This window comes from Ictidomys tridecemlineatus, chromosome 6 (genome assembly GCF_052094955.1).
Source record: "Ictidomys tridecemlineatus isolate mIctTri1 chromosome 6, mIctTri1.hap1, whole genome shotgun sequence".
NCBI lineage: Eukaryota > Metazoa > Chordata > Mammalia > Rodentia > Sciuridae > Ictidomys > Ictidomys tridecemlineatus.
Genome location: NC_135482.1, coordinates 117,805,550 through 117,833,255, shown reverse-complemented (window position 1 = coordinate 117,833,255; position 27,706 = coordinate 117,805,550). Strand labels below are relative to the sequence as shown.

Genomic DNA, 27,706 nt, shown 5'->3' with positions numbered 1-27,706 from the left:
ATATAAACCCATATAAGTCCACTATGTATGTATATGATTTAACATCATCATCTAAAATGTTACTACTTCCTAGGACAGAAAATAGCAGAGAGAAAAAAAATGCGAAAGAGAAAAAACAGATTGCTTTTTGGGTGAATGCAAAGTCGTCATTTGTTCAAATGTCTACTGAAAAGTGTAATTTGTATACAGCTTACATCAGGGATGTGAACAGGAGGAGTCTGGGGCTAACTCCAAATAGGAAGTTGAGGTAGAGAACTTAGAAATGAATCAGTATAGCCCAAGAATCTCAACATTTAATGAGTCATCATCATTCTAATGTCCAGAATGCACATTCAAATTCAGCAGTTCTTTGATTCTACCTTTCTAATAAAATCAAAGGTGATTCCAATGTTCCTGCTCCCTAGACCACATACTGGGTAGCAAGGGAACAAACCTCTCTATAGAAAAAGTATTGAGAGAAATGTCAGTGAAGACCATTGGATCATAGTTCAGGCTATAACTAGATCATAGGGAAACATCAATCTTGTCTATAATTTGAGTATGTCTCTTGACAGGTAAGAAGGAAGCAGAAATTAAGAAATTGAGAGGATGAATTTCATTTGGCTTCAGTATATTTGAATTAGTAAAAAAAATGAGATTTTATTGGTCCTGAGTATATTGGAAGATGTAGGGCTGCTAATATTGTGTAATCTACAGCTACTCATTTCTCCTCTCCTTAACAACAACCAGGCATTGGGAATGGGTGTTGCATCATGTATTTGTTCACCTGAGATATATATCATTTTAGAAACTTTGGTTATCTTATTAAAGTTTCTAAAATTTTTTTATTTAGGGGAGTGATGGTACTATGAATTGACCCCATGGTCTTGGGCCTGCTATGGTTATACTCTTTTGTGAGTGACAGTCTCATTCTTAGATAGCTAATTTTCTGATAAGATCCTTTAAAGACTAACATGATATATCAAAAGAGTTTAGTTTTTTAAGCAGAAGACTTTGTAGAGTTAATTCCTTAAACACAATAATTTTTATTTATTTATTTTTAAAGAGAGAGTGAGAGAGATAGAGAGAGAGAGAGAGAATTTTAATATTTATTTTTTAGTTCTCGGCGGACACAACATCTTTGTTGGTATGTGGTGCTGAGGATCGAACCCGGGCCGCAGGCGTGCCAGGAGAGCGCGCTATCGCTTGAGCCACATCCCCAGCCCAATAATTTTTATTTTAAATCTAATTATTTTGAATTATAATTGTTCTTGATATGTGATAACTCTGACACATGCTTTCTTCTTTGTGATTACCACATTTTAGTAATTTTTTTTACTTTTATTTTTTTATTATTGTTCAAAACATTACAAAGCTCTTGACATATCATATTTTATACATTTGATTCAAGCAGATTATGAACTCCCATTTTTACCCCATATACATATTGCAGATTCACATCGGTTCCACATCCACTTTTTTACATACTGCCATACTAGTGTCTGTTGTATTCTGCTGCCTTTCCTATCCTCTACTATCCCGCCTCCCCTCCCCTCCACTCTCCTCCCATTTTCTCTCTCTACCCCATCTACTGTAGTTCATTTCTCTCTCTTGTTTTTTTCCCCTTTCCCCTCACTTCCTCTTATATGTAATTTTGTATAACAATGAGGGTCTTTTTCCTTTACCATGCAATTTCCCTTCTTTCTCTCTTTCCCTCCCCCCTTTAATGGTGAACTTCTTCTCATGCTCTTCCTCCTTATTCTGTTCTTAGTTGCTCTCCTTAGCTTCCTATGTCTTCTCTCATGAGTGGATCAAGAAATGATAACATGGCTAAACCAGAGGAAATAAGAATTATCAGTGTACCTATTTCTCCCATAGGTATGGAAAAACAAGAATATTTTCATTAGCTGTCATTCTAAAAGTATATCTGAGCTGACCAGTGCAGAGAACTTCTTTTAATGAGCAACAAATTGTACAATTATCTGGGCCCTTATGACAGCTTTGTACTATTAAACTTGTAGAAGAAATGGAGGGATATGACACACAAATATAATGTGATGGATTAAATATTTTTTAATTATATTAAAGATACACACTGTTACATTCTGAAATCAACTTTCACATTTAGCCTGTCAAGGTCCTGCTTTTGTCCTCTGATTAGAGGTCACATTTTTCTCCATCAGTCTGCATGTTTAGGATTGTAAATACACATTCCTAATTTATTTTGGTCATTGGAAACATAATCTCATTTTTGGAAACATAAATACATATTCCTGATGTTCTTCAGTACATTTTGGTCATGTGACTTTACCAACCATAAAAAGGAGACACACCCAAAAGTATAATAATCATTATCAAAGCTAAGCACAGTGATTCAGCTCCATACTTATTCAGAAGAAATGGATGAGTGGTTTTTGTCCTATTTTAATGGTTAATGATATATGTCCCTTTTGCTTTTCAGTGTCTCAAGAGAAATTTCCTAAGGTAAAAGTAATTTGATTTTTATTTGTATCTTGGATTAGTGATTGCACATGGTATGAAGAATGTAATATTTATTTTCTTATCCAAATGCATCCAGCCTACCACTACCATGAAAGATTCTTTTCCAAGTGAAGTAGGAGGGATCAAGGCCATAAGGACACTCAAACCTGGTAAATTTCACAGTACAAATTCTCTTAAATGAATTATATTATAGTAAAACTTGTGAATTAGTATGCTCTTCCTATTCCTAATTCTTTTTTCCCTTCATTTGAAATGATGATTTTGCACAATCATGGCCAGTGTCAATCTTGGCACCCATGATTAAAAGTATATATTAATAAGAAAGATTTTTAAGTTGTAACATTATCTCAAATATTTCTATGTTTTAAGCTCTGCTATTGGAGTCACTACACTTTTTAGGGTTTCACAGATGTGGATTATTGGGCCATAATTTTTCCCCAATATTGAAATATTTTAACTGCAGTGAGGTAGGCAGTGAGACCTAGTATAATTCCAGCTTCTTATGAGATTGAGGCAGGATTTCAATGCCTGTCTGGGAAATAGGAAAACTCATCTCTTCAAATAATTCATTTTATTTCCATTATGACATCCAGCCTATTGAGAAATTGCACTGAAAATGTTGTATATTGTGTCACACTTTATGTGATGCCCACAAGACTCATGTGATCAGGACTGCACTTAGAAAAGCAAACAATATATTGTATATATCTAATTAATTTTCTCAGACCTTTAGAATTGTATTGTATTGTATAGAGAACAATCATTCACATCATTGAATATGACCAGAAGTGATATATTCAAAGTTACTTATGTGTACTACTGATGTTTTTCCTCTCATTTTTGTCACTATTCCTTTGTTTTGTTTTGTTTTGTTTTGTTTCTATGGTGGGGATTGAATCCCATTTATTTTTCAAACTAAACAGCTCTTTGCCACTAAGATTCACCACCAGTATTTTATCTTTTTTTTAACTGGCTGTTTTTATTTTTTCATAAATTAGGATTCATTTAGACACAATTATGAAATTATGGAATATTTGTTGCTCTAGTGTGGATCCCAGTATTTGACTTTTCCTTCTTGACTTTCTTCCCCTGTTACTTGGTCTTCTTTTTCCCCTCTATTCTATTATTTTGTGTATTTGTGTTTATCTTGTCTATTTATTTATTTGTGGTACTAGGGATTGCCACATTCCCAGCATTTTTTATTTTTTATTTTGAGACAGGATCTCACTAGGTTGCTTATACTTCTCACCAAGTTGCTCAGGCTGGTTTCAAAAGTGCCATTCTTCCACTTTCTATTCCTGGGCCATTGGGATGACAGGCAAGCACTAACACACCTGATTATGTTTGTTTGTTTGTTTGTTTGTTTGTTTGTATTAGAGTCTTGCGAATATACATAATGGAGAGATTCCCTGTGGTATATTCATATATGGACGTGAGAAACTTATGTCAGATTCATTCTGCTTTTCTTCCCTTATCCTATCTCTTCTCCTTTACCTCTAGCCCCCTTCATCTAATCCATGGGTCTTTCTTCTACTTTAATGGAATCCTCCTCCTCCCCCCACCAACACCTTTTTCCTTTCTTTCTCACTTTCTCTTTTTTCCCCTATTATTTTGGACTACCTTTCACATGTCAGAGAAAACTTTTGACCTTTGACTTTTCAAACCTAGTTTATTTCACCTAGCATGATAGTCTCCAGTTCCGTCCACTTACCAGAAAATGCCATAATTTTGTTGTTCTTTATGGCTTACTAATACTCTGTTATGTTTAGTTACTACATTTTCTTTAGGAATAACCCAATCAGCTAATGGGCAAAAGAGCTAAACATATACTTCTCAAATGAAGACATTTAAGTGGCCAACAAATATATGAACCCAAGGTCAACATCTCTAGCAATAAGGGAGATGCAAGTCAAAATTACACTGAGATTTCATTTCACTTCTGTTAAAATTAACATCATCAAGCATACAAATAATAATAAGTTTGGGGAAGAATATGGGGGGGGAGGTACACTCAAACACTGTTGTTGGAATTGCAAATTAGCACAGCCTCTCATGAAACTATGAAGGTTTCTCAAAAAACACTATGAATGGCATATGATCCAGCTTCCCACTCTTTGGAATATATCCAAAATATCTAAATTCACCACACCTTAGGGAAATAGGCTCACAGTATAATAGCCAAGTTTGTAATAGCCAAGCACAGTTTGTAATAGCCAAGCTATGGGGAATAAACCAAGGTAACCTTCAAGAGATGAATGTTAAGGAAATGTGATATATATACACAACTGGGGAGCACTGGGCTGGCTTCCTGTGTTCACAAACCTTCATCCACCAGGAGCCGAAGACTGCTGGAGTGGAGCATGTGTCCCTCCCTCTTTGGGGATGAGCTGACTCCATGAGTCACCATCATGAAAGGGCTTCTAGGCCTGGCCACTGATGGGGTTCATCCTGAGAAGCCACTCAGAGCCAGGGGATCACAACACAAATGTAGCCTGCTCCCTGGGCTTGCGGGGTATGCACACAACACAATATCACCATAATAAGGGAACCCTGGGCCAGGTCAAAGGGCATTTCATTCCCAGCTCTATATTAATAGTCATGAGTAGAGTCTCATTGTCCACAGACTTTGATTTGTACTTTTAATAATTTAGTGAAAAATAATCTTCCTGGGGGCTGAAAATGTAGGATCCCATGTGATCCTGAGGATGTTCCCTCCATTTAGGCCCCTGTCATCTTTATTTTTCTCTATTGTCTTATACTTATTTATCTCCCTCCATTTATGCTTATACCCCTCATTTCCATCCTGCCCACAACACTAGAGTGATTTTATTTTGATGCATGTATACCTATGAACCACCACTCTTGAGAATACTCATATCAATCACCTTAAACTCACCTAGAAAATGTTGATAGAATGAGTTCTGTTCAACTATTTTTATCCTTTTCTTCATTTTTCCCTGTCCTCTGCCATTCCTCCTCACCATTCCAATATTTTTGACAAACACAGACTCTACTTAACAGATGCCACCCTCTCTTGTAATGGCTTTCATGTTCTCTTCCTTTATTTCTCTCTGGCTAGTATGCTTTAACTCTCAGCTTAGTATGCTTTAACTCTCAGCTTAGGACTAATTCAAGCAAAATCATCCCCCACACCATTTAACTACATTAGCACTTACCAGGGACTCAAAATATAATTATGGGGTCAATGAAATAAAGGCTGGGTACACAAAGATGACTAAAAAGATTTTCTCCTGTTCACAAGTAAAAGAAATTTACATGTTGAGAAATAATTTACAATTTAAGCCATAAAGGTGTAGAAACACGCTGAAGTGTGCCCTAAGGAAAGAAACTTTTATTTATTTATTTTTATTTAGAGAAAAACAGCCCAAATCAAGGAACAACTCAGAGAACACCACATCTTTAGAGTAGAAAAGAAATTTGTCAGAAGTGTGGACAAACAAAAGGGGCAGAGTGTTCATTGTAAAGGAGTAAAGTACCAGGCACTTTGGAAACCATTAAAGATGCACAGGGCCTGATTGAAACTTACTATTAGGAAGTAAAGAATAATGTAGTGTGTGGATTTTTATGTTTCTATGGTATTGAAAAGTTGTTTTCTTTTTTTCTGAGGATTTGTCATTTTATGTTCAGTGGGTGAATTTGTAGATGAATTTTTGGGGTATTTGTTTGCACTGAAGCTAACAACATCCAGTTCTCCCCAAGTGGTTTGTTTGGGTCAGTAGAAGTATTTTCTAAAGAAGTCAGCAGAACACATCTGTATAGCCTAGGTGTTCAGGTGGCTGAGGCCAGGTGGACAATTGGTGTCAGGCTATTCTGGGCACCTTAATTAGACGCCATCTCAAAAGAAAATCAAAAGTACTCTCAGCAGTTGAGAGTGTGCTAAGAATGCAGTGGAATAAATGTGACATAGTTTTCCTGTGATATATGTGTGAAAACATATATATATGTGAAAACACCATGGTGAATCTCACCATTGTGTACATCCACAAAAATGGCATCCTTATTAGAATAAGATATAGCCCATATAATTATATAATAATACTAAAATCAATTTGCCTGTCAAAAAAAAGTATGCACAAGTCATTGATTTTAGTACAAAGTACCACATTATAAATAATAATTATGCAGGTAATGTTTAAATTCAACTTCTAATTGATAAAATAAATGTTATTGTTATTATTAGTACTAGGCATTTTCATTTTACTCTGATTCTTCTAACTATTTAAAGTAGTGTAAATAGACTAATACATTTGTTGGCAGAACCATCTGTAATAGTGAAAACAGAAGAAAAGAAAAGCGTGCTTGATGACTCGGAAAATAAGCAGTCAAAGGTATGCGATAATGTAAACTTGAAACCCATTTTTCATGCTATTTTCCTTGCTTCAACAATTTAGATGAATCCAAATGAAATTTTCTTTCAGAATAGTCTTTTAGTATCCTAAGGTGAATTAAAACTCTACAATATTAAGAAAAGAAATTGATTCTTTACGTAGCCATACTGTCAAAAATTCAATACAATTCAATGTGATATCAATCAAAACACCAATCATGTTTTTCACAGAATTAGAAAAAACAGTTCTAAAATTCATTTGGAAGAAAAAAGGACTCAAAATGGCCAAAGAAATTCCAAGTTAAAAAAGCAATGCTGGAGGCATGGCAATACCTCCTGACTTCAAATTATACTACAGAGCTATAGTTAACAAAAAATAATCATATTGGCATAAAAAAGACACATAGATGAATGGTACAGAGGAGAAGACACAGATAAACCCACACCCGTGCAGGCATCTGATCCTGCATCTCAGAGGTTGTAAATTACTACAACCTCTGAGAAAAGACAGCCTTTTAAACAAAAGGTGCTGGGAAAATTGGTTTTCCAAGCATAGAAGAATGTGACTAGAAACTTGTCTCACAGCCTCTCCCCCAGATCAACTCAATAGTGGATCAAAGACCTAGGAATTAGAACAAAACCTATGTAACTTCTGAAAGAAAACATCAGGTCAACACTCCAAGATTTAGGCACAGGCAACTGCTTTCTCACTAAAGCTCATAAAATAATGCCCAGAATTAATCAAGGGGATGGCCTCAAATTAAAAAGATTCTGCACAGCAAAGAAAGCAATGAGGAATGTAAAAGAAAATCTACAGAATGGGAGAAAGTCTTTGCTAGCTACTCTTCTGAGAGGATTAATACCTAGAATATAGAAAAAAAACTCAAAAAGAATTTACTCCACAAAATTAGAAGAGCCCAATTAGTAAATGGCCAATGAATTAAACAGACACTTCTCAAAAGAAGAAATAAAATGGCTGACAAATATATGAACAAATGTCCAACATAGTAATAAGGGAAATGCAAATCAAAACTACACTGAGATTTTATTTCATACCAGTCAGAATGGCAGCTTTCAATAATATAAATAATAATAAATGCTGGAGAGGATGTGGAGAAAAGAACACTTTATTTTTGGGGGGAATTTGTAAATTACTACAACTTTTATAAAATCAGTATGGAAGCTTCTCCAAAGAATAGGAATATAATCACCACATAACAAAGCTATACCATTCCTAGGTTTATGTCCTAAAGGAACCAAAATATCATACTGTACTGATGAGCACAAGTCGCAATGGTTCACACTTTGGAAACAGCATAGCTATCTGCCACACACACATACTACAAAAATTAATATGGAGGTTCTTCAAAAGACTAGGCCTGGAACCACCATGTGACACTGCTATACTACTTTTCAGTATTTTTCTAAAGAATTAAAATCACCATACTACAGTGATACATACATGCCATGTTTATAGCAACACAATTCATAATAATCAAACTATGGATCCAGCTTAGGTTTTCATCAGCAGATGAATGGGTGAAGAGAATGTGGTGCACATACACAATGGCATTTGATTCAGCCATAAAGACAAATAAAATCATGTCAGTTGCAGGAAAATTAACAAACTAGTGACCATTATGTTAAGTGAAATAAGTTACTCTCAGAAAATCAAGGGGTATATTTTTGCTCTCATGTATGAAAGCTAGAGAAAAAAAGGAAAAGAAAAGTGAAGGGAAAATCTCATGGAAATTAAAGAAAGATCCTTAGAGGAAAAAGTTAGGTGAGGAGGGAGAGAAGAAGTGCTGGGGAGCAATACTGATCAAATTATATTGTTATATTTGACATATGTATGATTGTGTAACAAATCCCATTATTATATACAACTATAGTACACCAATAAAAAGTGTGGGGGAAAAATCAAAGTTGAAGAGACTTTCCAATTTCCCATGTATACATTAGTTTTACTCCCACGTAGATAATGGGGCTAATTGCTAATATATCCTGCTATAGCTATGGAAAGTGAAATCTGTATTTGAGTGAGCTCCTTCACTCTTGATATCCCAGGATCCAAATGAGAAAAGAACATCCAATCACAATGAGAGAGAAAGTGCTCAATGCAACAAGGGGAAATCTTCCTACTGTTACTGAGGCCCAGAATGCCACATCCCTAATCCTGGCTGTTTAATATAAAATCCAAGGAGTAAATATTGAACAGAGCACATCTTGTGTCAACTTTTATTAATTTCTTCCAGTCACATAGGGTATGCAAATATTAGGTAGCAAAGAGTGGACAAAAATAAAAGCACAGAATGAAGAATTGTTCTTTTTGCAATTTTGAAAAAGTTGTTTGTTCAAATCAAACAGAAAAGACAAAAATTCAATGATATTGTATAAAATTAAAAACCAAAAAGATTATTAAGAAACTAATGTCATGACGACCAAACTAAATTGATTAATGAAATCAGTGATGAGAACAAAATCTTAATTCTTCTTACTAAAAAGTAACTATTATCCTTGGTCTTTCATTAAAGGTGGAAATAACAAGGAAGAAGTATAAAATTAATTAGATGGAAGTGTCACAAATCCTGCATCATAGTGAAGAGGACACTGATAACAATGGTGATGAATTCATTGAACAAAGAAAGAACAGAAATGCTGATCACCAAAGGTATTTTCTTAAGAAAAATGAAGAACATGATGGGTAAGGCAAAGCCAATACTCCTAGTAGTAATTAAGCCATTAGATGCCATTTTTCATATATATATTGACACATTTATTTTAAAATGATAATCAAGTTTGGCAATTATGAGGGTAAATACTGTCCTGTTGATAAATGAAATTTGTCAGTACTTTTGCAAGGGTGATTTATTTACATGCACCAAAATTTCAAATATTATTCCATAAATCTACCAGCTTCACTTCTGTTACTTATCTTTCTGGAACAAGAAAACATGATTTACAAATGTACATGAACACATTTGTTGAAGATATGAATTCTATATAATACAAAATGTACAAAGGTGAATGTATCTGATATATGCAACGTGTCCATTGAAGACATGCAGTGCATATGCTGAGAACATTTATGGAAACAGTATATATTAAATGTGTATTAAGAGCATTCAGTGTGGCATTGTCATATTAAATAGGGGTTAGTTTAAATTGTCTTCAATAATGAAACAGTTAAATTGTCATATCTATAAAATAATCAACCACACAAGCACTTAAAATGAGACTAGCTCTCTAGTGTACTGTTTATTTCACAAGTAAAGTATATTTAAGGCAGTTATTTTAATGACACTTCTTAATCCCAATTTTGTTTTTGTACTCACTTTGAGTTACAAAAACAAGCTGCCTGCTGCACTGGCACTCTGCCTTATTACAGTAGTGCTACTCACCAGTAGATTTGGGGTACCTGTTTCCAATGCCCAAGTGCTCAAATAATGAAACATCAGATTAATCTGAATATTGTGAATGCATTGCACATGGGGGTCAATGTTTCATCAATACTTTATTATATTGGGTAAAATCTATTAAAACTTCTATCAAATCTTCAATATACTGAAGTAGGAGTTGGCAAACTTTTTCTGCAAAGAGACAGTAAATATTTTAGTCTTTGTGGACAAGAGCGTCTTTGTGACTATAGTCTGAAACACATTATAGTCACATCTGGATGGGTATGGAGTGCATGTCACTAAAACTTTAATAAGAGAATGGAAATATGTCTTTGGGAAGTATTTGTTCAGCATGCCCTTGACTCTGGGTTTTATTCCCAGGACCACAAAAATGAAAACAAAACAATAGAATTTTCTTTAGAAAAATATGCAAAATGATGGATTGGGCCCACAGGCACTAATTTGTTGACTTTTGTGCTAAATTCAAAATTAGCTAATGAAGTAAATCTTCCTTGTAAAGGTCAATTGCATCTATGCCATCATCTTTTTTAAAGATAATATATTGGAGCATGCATCCCACCACATTTTTCAACAGAGACTTAACATACAACTTAAAATGTTTGAGTTTATACATTAAATTTTGCTATCTTTTTATTATTTATATTTTATTACTTTATATTAAATATGTATATTAATATACATAATAACTTTGTACTCGCATACTACAAAATATCCTAGAAATAGAAGATTTGCTTTAAGCAAGAATTAGTGCCCTTGAAATATTTTGTCTTTTTCTGTGGTGATTATCTATCTGTACGAGCAAATGGTAATCAGCTTATATAATATATTTCTAAAATATATTAAGGGTTATTTTAGTTTAGTTTATAGTTTTATGAACTAATGATTTAATAACTTACTGTGTTTTGATGGCACATACGTAAATGAAAAAAATTAATGCGTCACAAACATACTATGAAATCATTATGTGAGGATTGAAAAATGCAGTTAAATTAAATAGTTCATAGCCAACTATGCCACTTAGCTAGGAGGTTATAGGAAGAAGTATCTGTACTCACTGAGCTACATTCCTTTCCCCTTTGTTTATTTTTTTGTATATTATTTGTTCTCTGTAATTCTAGGAATAGAGCCCAGGACTTTAAGCATACTAGGTGAGCACGCTAACATTGTGCTACATCCCCAGACCTCCATTTGTGTTTGAACTCCAATATTTTCACCCAGCCTTTCCTCCAAAATTGTTTTTCCCAATTTTCCCTCCAATTTTCACTTGCATGTATCTAGAAACAATTTCTTCCATACAATCTTACTTACCCTATTAGCAATATTGGACCCCATGGAAACCTCCTCTAGCACACTTTTTTCAACTATCTTTCAGGATGTTCCTCATCCCCCTGGGTTTTCTCCCACCTTTTGTGACCCTCCAGCCTAGTCTGTTTATTTGTTTCTCTAAATACTCAGCTAATGGGTCTGCTTGTCTATTTGTAAATCCTCTTTCCATTGATTCTTATCACAGTGGACCAGTTAGACCAAGTTAGATTGTGATTTCTCTGCTCACAGCATTTTAGTGGCCCCCATTTCACTTGGAATCCATGTAAAAAGTCTTCCTAATATGTACCAGATATGCCATTCTTCTCACCACACCAAGCCCACTGCCATCTTCTGCAGTATCTTTGACTAGGACAGATAGGATTGAGCCAGGACGGGTGCCGCCACCATCAGGTCATCCAGGTGTGGTGAGAGGCAGGTGCTTGGTCCCTCACATCCTGGGTGAGCCAGTGGGAAGTTGATGTGGGAGCTCCAGGTGTCTGCCAGGTAAAGACCGAGGCTTGTTCCAACAGGGCCCTCAGCATCCTCTGGCTTGGTGCCTGAGGAGCCCAGAGGGCTCAGGATCTTCCTGGGCTCCACTTCTCATCATGCTCTCAGTCAGTCAACACTTCTTGTGTAAAGAAGAGAGAATAATGTAGTTTAGGACAAAGAAAGAGAATGCTCTGAATATCAGTGCTGCTAACAGTTTGACAAAGATGAAAACAAGTGACTTTAACATGGAATAGTTTCAATACATTGTCACCATGAAACCCGGACTTCAAATGATAATTGTAGGAAACTCCTTAGAGAATTTTTCTAGAAAAAATGGAAAAGTGAACAATGACTAAAGAAGAAGTCGAATTAGAGAGTTAAAAAAAAATTACAAGATTTCAATATATTTCATATGCCCTTAGAAATGATTCATTAGAGGACAGGCTTATTCAGTTAACTGAGTTTGCATATCCAATTTTAGAAAGCTTCATAGGGTTCCATTGAAGATTTATAGTAAATTGTCTTACAAATATCTATGAATTATCTATACAATTCAGTTATAACATTGTAAATTCTAATGGTCCTTAGAATTTCTATTTACTTGTACATTTTCTATAATAAGGGTGGTTATTCATTGAGTTTTGGTTCAATATTGGATATCCTAATGTAATTGAACATGCAAATGATGACCCAAAATTTCAACTATCATAGATAGAGATTTAAAAACTTATGTAGTAGAAAACATCCAAATACAGATATATAGGAAATATAGGTCATAGTCAAGAGAGTGTAATCATGCCTTCTGCCTTGACAGTATCATAAGGCATTGCTATGATTTTTATAGTACTCTAAAATATCATGGGTATCAAAATAGTAAGTACTTAGAATCTGTGTGCTGTGTTTGTGTACAATACAAAAGTAAAATATTGACCAAAGAGTTCAGATTATTCCTTTTGGATTATGAAGTTTTAAAGTATCAGAACCTTGATTCCCTGTTCCAACAACACAATTGAATATGCATTATGTGCTCTCTTGGTTGCATGCTTGAGTAAATAATTGAATAGATGAATGATGCATGATGATGAATTTGATGAAGAAAAAATAAACCTTTAATTTATTGAAACTAGATTTCCAAAATTGCCAAGGTATATAGTCATTTTAAATATTTTTTAAATAATGGCAAAATGCAGAAATTATTATTTACAATTATATCCAGATACAGAGTGATAATATAGATTGTCTTTTATTATTTCTTTCAAACACTTGATGAGGAATATTACTTTCATAATTTGCCACTAACCAGATACATGGATTTTGGGAAGTTATTTGGCCTTTCTTTGACTAGTTTATTTTTTTATAAAATATCTAATGTTATCTACCTCAAAGAATTGTTGGGAAAATGAGAATTATACCAAGTTTGGCTTATGAACATTGCTTAGAATTATGTACAATCATATCACTGTATGTCCTGAAATAAGAACCTATAATTATTGCAACAGGGTTCCTCTCCTACAAGGATTTAAGCCATCTTTTACAAATGAGGTTTAGTAAGTTATATGAGTTTTATTTTTTTGAAAATGACAATAACAAAACACTATCACATTTCTATCAAATAAGGCAAGTGCTATTATTCATTTTGCTTTTACTGTCAGAAGGTGTAATCTAAATTTAATTATTTGTTTTGAGACTATTTATTAGTAGTAGTGTTCTTGATTTATTAATGCTGTTCTTTTTGTTTACACTTGAATACCCATTGTGGAAATTGATCATAAAATTCATGGGTACATGAAGTAAATTAAAAATATAGAGATTTTGTGTATTAAAAAAATAATAGTCTTATTTCATTTTATATATTTGGTGTTTGAAAGAATATTATGTGTTTCATTCTTTCTTTTTCTCATTTAGGCACACAGAGAAAACATCTAATGAAAAGAGCAAGGTATTGTTACAAATAACACGAGATAATATTTTATTGATAAAGTGCATTATTAAGTGATAACAATACGAAAATATAAATTTAAAATATATTGTAAAAGGTAAAGTGAAAGAATAGAACATTTTTTTGTTATGAACAGACTTTGAAAATGAGTGAGACAAAATAAACTTTGATAAAGGTTTTTTTTGTCAGAAATCAGTTCTTTGAAAAACTACATGTGGTAGATAATTGTCACCTGTATGTATTGAGTATATGTTATATGTATTTGGTGTAAATTTTGATATTAGATTATTGTTTTATAGGTCAAAAAAGAAATAAATGCTATGGAAGACCTTGATGAACCACAGCCAACTGTAATAGCCTCAACAGCTTTTCAAGTGACGTGCCCTAATTATAGGGATATTTGGGCATATGTTGAAAAACCAAGTAGGTCATATGAAGGTAGAACCTTTGCAAAATGATGTATACTATAGTAATAGATGCACACATTACTTAGTTCTGAACCATAGAACACTGATGTGTTCCAGTATTGTTCATTTCAAAAAGGTGCTTTGCATTAAAATATAATGAGAAGTGTTATACACTCTCAAGTACACCCCTGGATCATCCCCACTGCACTTTTCTTTGTGAATGGCACCCACTCCTTTGGTTGGCTCTGTTGCTCCCTTGGGCCTGAAGGATGATCAGATCAGCTTACCATTATCTCTCCCTGAATTCTGTAGTAACCTTAGATCTCCTTTCCCTGCTACACACTTCCTAAAACTGTGTTCTTCTCTGCAACCAAATCATACTTTTTTAAAAAATTCAGTTCTGATATTGCTTACCCCTTTATTAAAACCCAAGTACTACTTCTCTTTGCTATAAGATTAAAGACCTCAAGCCTCTAGCTTTCTCCTATGTCTGGATCACAATCACTAAAGTGTTTCTTCTTACAATACAGATTTTTGTTTTCAAAAGATTTAATGAGGCATTATTGATATAAGGTAAACTGCACATATAAAAATGTGCAGCTTGACAAGTTTTGACCTATATGTTAAACACATGTTGAATCACCATAATCTAGATAGTTAAGAAATCCTGTAAAAGTCTTCTCATGTTCCTTTATAGGCATTTAATAAGATACTGCCAAATTATTTTTCAACATATTTGTACCATTTCCATGCTCATCAACATGGATTAGTGGGGTGGTAATCATAGTCAAGTAGGGTGTGCTTGGAGAAGGTAGGTCACTTGGGGACTCCCTGTTGAGTGGCACTCGCAACGCTTCCTGGTGGGTGGCCATGTTCTGAACTGCTTTCCTTTACCAAATCTTTCTGCCATGATGTTCTGCCTCACCTTGGGCCCAGAGCTGTGGAGTCAGCTGGGTATGGACTGTGACTTCTGAAACCCTGAGCCCCAAATACATTTTCCCTTCTCTACATTGTTCAGGTCAATTTGTGTCACAGTGAGAAAAGCTAAGTAAAACAATTCCCAGGCATTTTAATTTTTTAAATTTTAATGGGATAGTTTTCATGATTTCTTTCTTAGCAGAATTATGTTTCGTGTACAGGAAAGCTGTTGATTAATGATTGTTGATCTTGTTACCAGCTCTAGAAGTCTTCTGGTGGAGTTTTTTTGGGTTTTCTAGATATAGGATGATGTCAATAGCGAAAAGATAATTTGAATTCTTCTTTTCCTATTAATAGCCCTGTAATGTCCTTCTCTTGCCTGATTTTCTGCCTTAGTTTCAAAAAGTATATAGAATAGGATTGATAAAATTATACATATTTTCTTTGATACTGATTTTAGAGAAAATGCTTTCCATTTTTTTCTACAGTATAATGTTAGCTTTGGTTTTGAGATTTATGATCTTTATAATGTTGTAGTAAGTTTTCTCTATGCCTAGTTTCTCTAACATTTTTAAAATGAATAGGTGCTAAATTTTATCAAAGCCTTTTCTGCATCTGTTGAGATATTCATATGATTCTTATCCTTCATTCTATTTGTGTGATGAATTACATTTATTGATTTGCCTATGTTAAACCAACCTTACATTCCTGGGATAAAAGCAACTTTTTCATGGTATGTTAACTTCTTGATGCGTTTTTGAATATTGTTTGTTAATATTTCATTAAGAATTTTTACATGTATTTTCATCAGGGATATTGTTCTGTAATTTTCTTTCCTGAATATGTCAGGATTATACTGGCTCCATAGATATATGGGAGTATTCACTTTCCTTTAAGTTTTGTAGAAGAGGCTGACAAAGATTGGTGTTAGTTCTTCACTAAAGGTCTGTTAGAACTCAGCCAGGATTCTATCTGGTCCTAGATATTTCTTTGTTGAAAGGCTATTCATTGCTGTTTCAATTTCATTACTTTATATTGATCTGTTTTGGGTTCTGATGTCTTCCTGGTGTAATTTTGGCAGCTCATATATGTCTAGAAATTTGTCAAGGATTTCTAGATCTTTCAGTTTATTACAGTACAAACTTTAAAAATAGTTCCTAATGATCCTCTGGATTTCAGAAATATTGCTAATGGTATCTCATTTTTCATCTACAATTTTGTTGATTTGTCTCCTTTTTTTGTCAGTTTGGCTAATGGTTTATTGACCTTATTTATCTTTTGAAAAAGCTGACTTTATTTCATTGGTCCTATGTCTTTTTTATTCTCAATTAATTTTAGTCTAATCTTGATTATTTCCTATATGCTACTTATTTGGGAATTAATTTATTCTTCCTTTTCTAAGACCTTGAAAGTTGGAATATTAGATTATTTATTTGGAAACTTTCTATTTTGTTAGTGAAGGCACTCAGTACTATGAATTTTTTCAAAACCAACTTCATGATGTCCCAGAGATATTGATATGTTGTATTTCTATTCTGATTTGTTTCCAAATATTTCTTTGTTTATTCTTTCTTTTCTTTTATGATCTACTCCTCTTTTAAAAGAGTATTTGCTCTATTTATGTGATTTCTCTTATTTTTCTTGCTATTGTTTCATTTCATTGTGATCTCATAGAATGCATAGAATTATATGAGGTTTTTACATATTTGCAATGAATTACAAAGATTAATTGAAAGATTCCATGCACTTCTGGGAAGGTAGTGAATTCAGCTATTTTGTGGTGAAACATTCTGTAGTTATTAGGTATATTTCAATTATGCTATTATTTATGTCAAAATGTCTATTTTTACCCTTGTATGTCCTATCTATTGGTGACAAGGATGTTTTGAAATTCCCTAGTGTTATTGGGGTCTATCTGATATTTAATGTCAAGAAGCAGTATTTATTTATTTAGGTATATATAACAACAGAATGTATTTTAATTCATTGTACACAGTCGCAGTATGACTTTTCATTTCTCTGGTTGTACGTGATGTAGCATTGAAACATAGGTGCAGTCATACATGTACCTAGGGTGAGGATGTCCATTTTATTATACCATGCCCTCTCACCTTCCCTCCCTCCCATTTGCCCAAAATTCCTCCATTTTTCCCATACACCTCCCCACCCCCCATTAAGGATCAGCATTCACCTATTAGAACATTCAGCCTTTGGTTTTTTAAGATTGGCTTACTTTGCTTAGCATGGTATTCTCCAACTCCATCCATTTACCTGCAAATGCCATAATTTTATTCTCTTTTAATGAGGAGTAATATTCTATTGTGTATGTATACCACAATTTCTTTATACATTCGTCGTCTATCTAGGTTGGTGCCATAGTTAAGCTATTGTGAATTGAGTTGCTATAAATATTGATGTGGCTGCTTTACTATATTCTGCTGATTTAAAGAAGCATTGTTTTATGTAATTAGGTTCACTATCATTTGGGGTATACATACTTTCTATTGTTATATTTTCTTGTTGAATTGAAATTTTACTAGTATGTAAAGCATTCCTTGTCTTTTATGAATTTTGCTCCAAATCTGCTTTGTCAGATGAGAATAGCTACTCCTGCTTCTTTTAGGAATTTAAGAATGAAAAAATTTTTCCAGTAGTTTACATTCAGTCTATGAGTGTCTGTCATGGTTTGGATATGAGGTGTCTCCCACAAGCTCATGTGTGATACAGTGCAAGAAGGTTCAGAAGACAAGATTGAGTTTAAGAGTCTTAACACAATCCATGATTTAATCCCCTGATTGGGATTAACTGTGTGGTAACTGAAAACTGGTAGGGTGGAGGACATGAGAATTGGGGAGTGGCTTTGGGTATATATTGGCAATCAACAAGTGGACTCTTTCTGCTTCCTGATCATAACTTGAGCTGATCTCTTCAACACATTCTCCCACCATGATATTCAGCCTTGCCCCAAACCCCAAGGAATGGATCTGGCCTTCTATGGTCTAAAATTTCCAAAACTGTAAGTCCTTCAATAAACTCTTCCTCTTGTGCTGGTCAGGTCATTTAGTCAGAGCAGCAGAAAAGCAGACTAATACAGTAGCTTTGCATATGAGATGAGTTTCTCACAAACAACATCAATTGGATCTTGTTTTTGAATCCATTCTACCAATAAGTGTCTTTTAATTGGGGAGTTGAGAATATTTACATCTGGAGTTATGGTTAGAGGTTTGCTACTTTCTGCCTTTTTCTTTGCTATATTTTATTTTGTCTTGACTTCCAGTAGTTGATTGCTCTTCTAGGTGACAACCCACAGAGTTCAAACCTGTGTATGAACGGGTCACCATGCTCTTTGGTTACTTTCAGTTTGCCTCCTAAAAGTGTAATTTGTTTTGAAAAATATCTTTCAGGCCTCTTCTGCTTTTTCATCATGTTTTGGAATTCAGTTAGGCTACATATAAACAGTTTGACCCTTGATCTTGTTTTAATGCTTTGTTAGGTCATCTGTCTAGGCTGAATTTTCCACTATAAGTCGTCTATGCTAGACTTTAAACTAAAGGAGAGCAGAGTTCTCATGTGTTTTATCTGTAGAACTTAGTATAATGGCTTCCATGTCATAGGTACTCTTTACACATTTGTTCAGTGTGTAAGGGAGTACATGGAAAAATGTAGAATCCTTCACAGATGAAAAAACTCAAATATTTTATTTCTATCTTGTTTTCTCCATGATGCAGATTCTCATAGCCTACCAAAAATCCAAAATGCAGTTGATTCATGTCAAAGAATAATAGAACCTGAAAAAAGTAACTGTTCAAAGTGTTTATTACATACACAAGAAGTAGCAAAACTGGAAAATAAACTTTGTGGAATGAAAAAGGAGTTATCAGAAATGGAAAATGCAAAATCTAAGTTAGAGCAGAGAGAAATAAAATGGAAACAAGAACTCTGTCACTTGAGGTATGATACCCTAGATTGAAAGAAGGTTTGAACTCTTTTCTTCACACTGAAGATACATAGGGAATTTTTTAATTGCTGACTTACCTGTTGGTATTTTGCAAAGGAGAAAACTACTTATACTTGTAGAATCTGAAATCCTTACAAAAAGGAAACATATGCAAACTATGATTCTTTCTAATAACTAAATTCACGTTATTTTCAATCATAATTTCAATGGCTATATAGAAGGATCACACTATTGATTTAACAAGTGGAATTTGGGATTATTGTTCATTCATTTTTTTTGGTATTACAATCAATACTTCACAGAACCTCATTTACAGAAATTATTCCACATTTCTATTGATGCATTATACTTGTTTAAATGGTGGGATTTATTACATATTCATGTGTACACACTATATAATAATATAATTTGGTCTGTATTATTCCCTTTTTTTCTTTCCCTCCCCTTCTCCCTCTACTCCAAAGAGTTCTTTTGATCTCCCTGAGACCGCCCCACACCTTTCTTTTCCTTTGCCTTTCTAGTTTCCACATGAGAGAAAACATATGAAACTTAACCTTACAAATGTGACTTATTTTGAATAAAAAATTGCTCAGTTTCCATCCATTTCCTGCAAATGACATAATTTCATGAAATTAATTTATATTTCTGTTTAGTTTGAATAATTTTTTCAATATAGAATTATTTGTTTAAAGAGGAGTAACTTCATGAAAAGACATTTCATCAATATTTCTAAATTGTTCTCAAGACAGTTTATATTGATTTATAATTCCAACAAAGAGGATAAAATGGCCATTTTTAAAAAATTTGTTCTAAGTTATACATGACAAAAGAATGCATTTTGACACATTATACACAAATGGAACACAAGTTCTACCTATGGCTGAACATGGTGTAGAGTCATGCCAGTAATGTAATCATACATGTATATAGAGTAAGAAAGTCCATCTGATTCCACCATTATTCCCAACCCCACAAACCCTCTCCTTTTTTCACTTCCTTCCATACAATCTAAAGTCCCTTCATTCTTCCCCACACATCCATCCCCCTTATGGAATAACATCCACTTAACAGAGAAAACATTTGGCCTTTTGTCTTGGGGGTTTGTCCTATGAAATAGCCATTTTTGTGCACCCCAAAATGTGTTTTTAAATATTTATGCAGGGTTTTTTTTTCCTTTTTTCTGGTGCTTGGGATCAAACCCAAAGGTTAGTGCAACTAAGTAAGTATGCTCCTGTGGAATTACACCCTGGGTTATGGTTTGAATCCTAACATCCATTAAACCAAATGTGAAATGAAAAATAATTATTATTTTTTTAAATTTCTCCCTCATATGTAAACAAAATTTGGTCAAATTTCTATGTTGAAAGGACATATATTTGTTATCATTGGACTAAATATTAGGTTGTGCCTTGTTCCAAAGGGGATTTTGAATTGTTTATAAAATACATAATGATAAACAAGCTAAATTGAAAGTGTTATCTAAAAGTTGTAACAACAGGAACTGGACTCTTTAAATTGGTCTTGCTAATATGCAGACATATGCTATGTGAACAACTTCTGAAAGCTGCATGTTATAATGGCAATCAATTGCAGTGCTTGCTGTTTTATTTCAAGAATATAAAGGCTAAATACTAGTGAATTAGTCTTTAAAACTCTTTTACCTAAGGAAGAATTATAACAGTACAAAAATGATCTTTGTTTTGTTTGTTTGTTTGTTTGTTTTGACAATGCTGGGGATGAAACACAGGCCCCCAGCAGGCAAGCACTCTGCCATTGATCCACATCCCAGATTCCCCACCCCAAATCATTTCAAATACTCAATTTATGGATCCATATCAAAAGTCCCTTTCCATAGTATCTACTGGAGTTACTAGTAACAGCCGTTTCCCAACTGACAGAAAGATTTTTCATTATTAATTTATATGTTTTTTAAAAGTTTGAAGGAGAAATTTAAAAAGGTGAGCTAGAAAGGAAAAGAATCTTAGAACATAGAATTTTTATTAGCCTAATGAATCAACCTATGAAGAACCAGAATACAAAATGCACATTTGTTTTCTATAAAATGAATTTTAAGATAACCATATTGAACTGCAGGCATGATTTAAAAGGAAAAGAGAAGAAGTTAAGAGATTTTGATCAGCTTTTTGAAAAAATGAATAACCAGTTAAGAGAAAAAGATGAGGAACATAATAAAAAAATTGAATTGAACAAAGAATTTCAACTGTCTTCTGGGACATTAAAAACAGAATTAAAGACTGTAAGAAGTAACTCAAATCAGGTAAATGAGTCTTCATTATAGCTTCATATCTCTTACTCTATTCATAATATCCCTTTAACATAATATGTGTGATCATGTTTCACTTAATTATGGGGACATGATCTGAGAAATGTGTTGTTGGCATTCATTATGCAATCATTGTAGGCATGTGCTTATACAAAATGCCTATATCTTCCACAAACTTCTGGGACCACTATTGAAATATGTAGTCTGTTGTTACACAGTATGTGACTCTCTATTATTTGGGTTTAAACCAAATTGTCGTCTCTCCCTAAGATGAAATCATAACATTTATAGCTAAATTCATTTATTGCTTACCTTGGCATCATATAGATAGATGCTCAGCATATGTTTTGAAAAGGTGAGTTGAGTTCAATCAGTAGCATAAATGTTAACTTAGGGAATTTTATGTTCAGATACAGGATAAAGACTTTGAAAATATCATGGGACAAGTTAACTTAGTTTTTAAAAAATTGTTTTTTATAATTCTGTTTTATGTTTTAAAGATAATTTTTTCTATGTGACAAATTTACCTGTCATTTTTACAGTTAAAATTTGAGTAATTTATTTGAGATAAAGGTCTGCATAGTTTAAGAGATTCCTTGTTTTTAATAGTTTTTTTTAATTTGCAGATACTGCTTTTGATTAAGATTTTAGACTTTCTCCCCACTGCTAATACCAATACCTTACTGAAATGAATCTTTAGGTGTTAGCCAAACTTAAGGACTCCCAGAGGCAATATATTCTTAAGAATATAATGTCAGAATTTATAAGATAGAATTCTGTCAAATCATCTTTGCAAATAAAAGGAGAGAGGCATGGCAAAAAATAAAAAGAATTTTTTTTCTTGAACTATTTTGTGTTGTTTTCAAGTGCTTGTCTCTTTGTGTGAATGTGTTGCATGCATCTGTGAACATACATAGAACACTATCTAGATCCATCGTGGAAAAGCATAGATAATTTTAAAGCCATATATGTCTATTTCACATTTACTCTTGTTCCAGACTTTACAAAAAAAGAAACAAATCTTAATGAGCAGCAAATAATCTCATGATTTTCTGAGAACACACCTAATAGGATCTTATTTATGATTAATATTACAAAACACAAACCTTCTTTTGTGTTTTTATTTTTACAGCAGAGAAATGACTAGTTTGATGGAAGAGCACTAGAAGCAGCTTGCTTACATTTATATTATTCCTTGTTTAAGATTGTGATAAAAAGTTAATTGGTGTATGTAAAATGCTTAATTAAGTACAATGCCTGGATTTATCATTTACCAATAGCTACAATTATAAGAATTGATTGCAAAAATGTTGAAAAAATAGAATACATATAGAATATTTTCAGAAATAGGGAACTTAAAGAACTTTGGGAAATTTCATCTGTCCAAATGTGTGTAGAGCTAAGGCCCTTATTATGGATTGGGTGGCTGTATACATGAGGTATCAGTATCAGAGTGCAAACTTTATTTATTAATTTATTTATTTTAGTTGTTGAAGGACCTTTATTTTATTCATTTATTTATGTGTGGTGCCTAGGATTGAGCCCAGTGGCTCACCCATGCAAGGCAAGCACTCTACTATTGATCCACAAACCCAGCCCACAAACTTAATGCTTTAACATGGTCAAAGTTCCTAATCATTTACCTGATGTCTTCAATCTGTTGTAATTTAGAAAAAGGTTTCTTCAGTTTTGAAATTCTACAAAATTATCATTTTTTACACTCAATTTTCTTCAATACACCTTGTGAACTCTTAGAAAGTTTTTCTTCTCTAAGCTCTGAAATTCACATCTAATTTTTCTCCAGTTGGATATCCATGTATTGCAACCCTTTCATTGCATAAATGTAAATGTTAAAACTTTAGTTTCAGAGGTAATAGTGACATCTAATTTCATTGAGTGCTAGCTAAAGGTCTCCTTGATTTTCCTTAGGTTTCTACCAGGAATGAAACAGAGAAAGTACCCTTGCATGAATTCCACATGTTGAAGGATAAATGTGATATGCTGAGTCTGGAAATGAACCAAATGAAATGTCAGCATGAGGAAGACAAAAAGAAATATCTTGATGTTACAAGAGCAGAGTGTCATGACCTTCATAGGAGAATCAAATTAATGGAGGAAACGTTTAGGAAAACAACATTGCAATATAATAAACAGATTAATTCTCTGAAAACTGAGATTACAAAGCTAAATATTAACCTGAAAAATAAAGAACAAAACACTGAAAGACAGGAAACAGAAGCCAAATCATACCCTGCCAGTCAGGCTGTTGCTCCACACCCTTGTGATGAAAGTCAGACATCACAAAGAGAACAAGAACTTCTTTCCCAGAGAGCAAGAGATGGGTGCCCTGATTTAGAGGACAAGGGGAATTTAAAAATATCAAAAAGAAATGTTAGGAGGCTGATTCAGTCCCCAAAGTTTTCCAAGCCTGGAATAAAATTCAGAGTCCAAGAAAAAGGCTTCTATATTCAAACAAGGCGTGATCTTAGAAAAGTGACTGTGGTATTGAACCGGGTACAAAGAGACCTAAAACAAAATCAGTGCCAAATGAATGAAATGAAGCACACGTATCAAAATGAACAGAGTCAAAACTACAAAGAACTGGAACCTATAGATGAGAGATTATCTCAAATGGAAAGTGAAATTATATTTCTAAGACAGGAGTTCCATGACATTTGCAACAAAGTTGGTGATAAAGAAGGCTTGCTCCTTTCTACCCAAGAGCAACCGGATACCACAAAACTAATTCAGGATGAGGATGAAAACTCCAGTCACAAGTCACAAAACAGACGTATGGAGTTAATGATTAGAAATTGTCACTTAAAAGAAAAATCAGATGAATATAAAAAGAACTCTGAGAGAAAAGTAAGTATTAAGAAAAATATATGGATTGTGTTTGAAGGAGAATTCAGTGAAATTTGATGATGGCAAACCTGACTTCCAACACAATGAAATGATTCATGTTTGAAGTAATAAATCTGCCAATGATGGTTACACATTGTATACATGTTTTAAAGTAACACACCCTATCTGATGAATAGTAAAATGTGGGCCAATTAAAAGCAAAAAGTTTCACCTTATGTGAAACTGATTTTAACATTTAAAAATGGAAAAAACATTTAAAGCTTTAGAACTGCAGATGCTTTATTTTGAGTAAAGACATTGTGTATTTACCAGGAATTATTTCTTTACATAGAGATAAAATTTCAAGAGGTTAAGTCATAGATTTTTAGTAGAGATATGCTGATATTAATAATACAGAATAACCATCGCTGAAACAATATCTGTTTTTGCTGTTGGGGATGGAATCCATGGTCTTGTGCAATCTATGCCCATATTCTAACACCAGGACTACACTCCAGCCCTCAATACTAACTAGAAAGTCTTCATGTTGCCATACTTTCTAAGACCATGATGAAACAGATAAATGGGAATGCTCATATCTAGATTAAATTAACTGGGTTACTTTAATAATCCATTCCAAGTTTCCAAGCTGAAGTGAAATGTAGATGATGTAGTTTTTAATAGACTTCCTTCACTGCATTTTATACATTTCTAACTGATAATTTGATTTTATTCACATAAGTTTGACTTAATTCTGAAAATAACTGGCTCATTTTTTTGTTCTCATCTCCTTCCAACACTATAAAAAAATCTACTATCATTAATATAATTTGGGACAAATGCAATGCATTGCAGCTAAACTGATGTGGATTTAATTTTCCTGCTGACTCTGAAATTTATTGCCTATCTTCACAGATAACTTGCTAATACTTTTCATTTCAAGGTTCAATTGCTATCATGTAACAGATAGGAACTATTCTAGTACAAAGATAATTGCAGCTCCCTGATTCATTAATTTGGCATTGAATTCCCATTTTCAACAAACTAATTTAAATTCCCATTTAAACAAGTAGATTTTTGTACAGTAAGAATGGGGTGAGGAGGGGAGAGAGTTGAAGGAGTTGAAGGAGTGAAGAAGGTAAAGGTCAGGTTGAGTGGGACCCCACTTTTTTAGGAGGTGGGAATCTATTGGATTCACACAGAGGATTGAATATGGTTAGAGCTCAGTTTTTTAGTAGAGTCTCTGTTTAAAAAGGGATGATTTTCTGTACAGTTTTCACTACTCCTAGCAGACGTGCATAACCATTTCTGTTTGAGAATTCGGCAGGTTGTAATGCATTTCATCAAATGTGAAGTGGATACAGGCTGAATCTATTGTCTAAGGGATATGATAGTAACTAGGCAGGAAGAAAGCACTTTCCATGTCCTTGTTAGAATTCAGAAATAAACAGAATTAACACATGAGGAAAAGAAGATGAATTAATGATAATATTTCAGCTTTAAACATTATTAACAAAAAGTGAAGTTATTTACAAAATCTTTAACAGACATATCTCCTTAGGTAGTTGTGAGACAACTTCCACAAGAACTGGCTGGTAACCTGACAGAGCAACCTATGTCAGAGGCTTCACTAGAACATTCATCAAGTAAACACCTTGAAGTAGAATATAAGGCACAGGTTTTGAAGAAGAAACTAGATCAAATCAATTGTAAAGTATGTATTGATTGTATTTGTCAACCATTGATCTGCACCTGTTTCAATTATGTTAAATGTTTAAGGATAAAAACGTCAGTGGACAGTGTTATTTGTATTTTTATTATAATTAATTTTATTACACTTTATAGTGCATTTTTTATAAATTCTGAGTTTTATTTTTATATTTTTTGTAATATCATGCATGTTTTCTCACTTGCAAAACAGTGACTTGGAAGAATAAGGCAGGAAGATCACAAGTTTAAGACCAGTCTCAGAAACTTAGTAAGGCCCTAAGCAACTTAGCAAGTCCCTGTCTCAAAAAAAAGTGAAGACATAGCTTAGTGGTTAAGCACTCCTGGGTTCAATCAGTGGTTTATTAAAAAAAAAAACTACTCAACTACCCTCAAAATGCTGAGAATTATACATCAATCCTCACATGTGTTGATTTTTTTTTCTGTTGACTAGGATTTTTTTAGTGCTACCTCCATTGCCATGGTGTACCATGCAGATTAAATCATTTCTATGATTGGATACAGAATCTATGTGTAATTATTAAATGAATTTCTAGAAAACTTGCACAGAAAGGCTATTATGCTTTTCTCAAATTTCAGGTTAATTTTTAAATAATGGGAAAACTCAGTGTTTTTTTTTTAATTCAAACAGATTATAAAGGCATACAAATGTTTCCATCATGTCTGGTACCTCTATCCAAAACAGAGAGTGTAGATCTTTGAAAAGGCAAACTTACTGGGATTTGTTGGACAAATTTGTGCTCAAATATTCTCAAGATGCTTCTTTTATTATGAAACACTATGGTTTTATTCATGCAGGTCGATAATATCAATAAAAAACTAGAAGATACAGCTTCAAAATATTCACATTTGGATGAAAAATTTGAAGTTTCTTTGGAAAGCCTACAATATAAATGTGAAAAAATACAAAAGAATCAAAAGAAGTTGGAAGAAGATGTAGCGAACCTCAAAATTTATGTGCAGGACAATAAAATAAAAAATAGTCAAGGAGAGCCTCATAGATGGGAGATGGAACAAAGAACAAGAGAAATTTTAGAGGAAAACCAAAAACAAGCATCTCCATTTTCAGAGGTTATTTTATTTATCTGTAATGTGTTTTAATTAATTTCACTGAAAATTTTATTTTGGAAATTTCCATTTTATGTGGGTCATCTACATTCCTTGAGAAAACTTCTTTTATACATTTTTCAGAGTAAGATGGCATTTTTAAATATCTAATTTTCCCATCATTGTAAAAACTGACTTCATCTTTCAGAAAAAATGACTTTATCAGAGAACCATTGAATATTTAAGGGTAGTTGTATTAATAAGAAAATTAGCAGGAAACAAAAAAAATGTGAAGTCAGAGTGTACCATTCTCCTGATTTTTTTCAATTATTAAATGATTTATACTTTTTTATTTTTCACATTACTGATGCTAACATGAGAATAATTCGTGGCTGAGGTTCTACTTCAGTGGCAATTTGTGTAGCCTTTGCAAGGCCCTGGGTTCCAAACCCAAAGAATAGAAAAAAAAAGCAATTGACATTGATGATAAAACTCCACCATCTTTTGTCCATATGTTTAAAATTGCTCTCTGAGTTATT

General features: G+C 33.4%; 1 protein-coding gene across 4 annotated transcripts in view; it reads left to right on the top strand.

Annotated features, from left to right (window-relative positions):
- The first annotated feature begins 6,753 nt into the window (after nt 1–6,753).
- Nucleotides 6,754–27,706, top strand: part of LOC110597375 (ankyrin repeat domain-containing protein 26) — a 28,152-nt gene continuing 7,199 nt past the window's right edge. For 2 of the 4 annotated variants that reach the window (XM_078015585.1, XM_078015584.1), the window contains exons 1-9: nt 6,754–6,830; nt 9,364–9,533; nt 13,948–13,981; nt 14,281–14,404; nt 19,035–19,257; nt 21,359–21,542; nt 23,478–24,413; nt 25,954–26,106; nt 26,919–27,191. In XM_078015585.1, coding sequence (XP_077871711.1) covers nt 9,400–9,533; nt 13,948–13,981; nt 14,281–14,404; nt 19,035–19,257; nt 21,359–21,542; nt 23,478–24,413; nt 25,954–26,106; nt 26,919–27,191 — 2,061 coding nt within the window. In that variant the 5' untranslated portion in view covers nt 6,754–6,830; nt 9,364–9,399. Of the gene's footprint in view, nt 6,831–9,363; nt 9,534–10,837; nt 11,397–13,947; nt 13,982–14,280; nt 14,405–19,034; nt 19,258–21,358; nt 21,543–23,477; nt 24,414–25,953; nt 26,107–26,918; nt 27,192–27,706 lie in introns of those variants that run through there. The other 2 variants (XM_078015586.1, XM_078015587.1) reach the window with 2 other exon arrangements.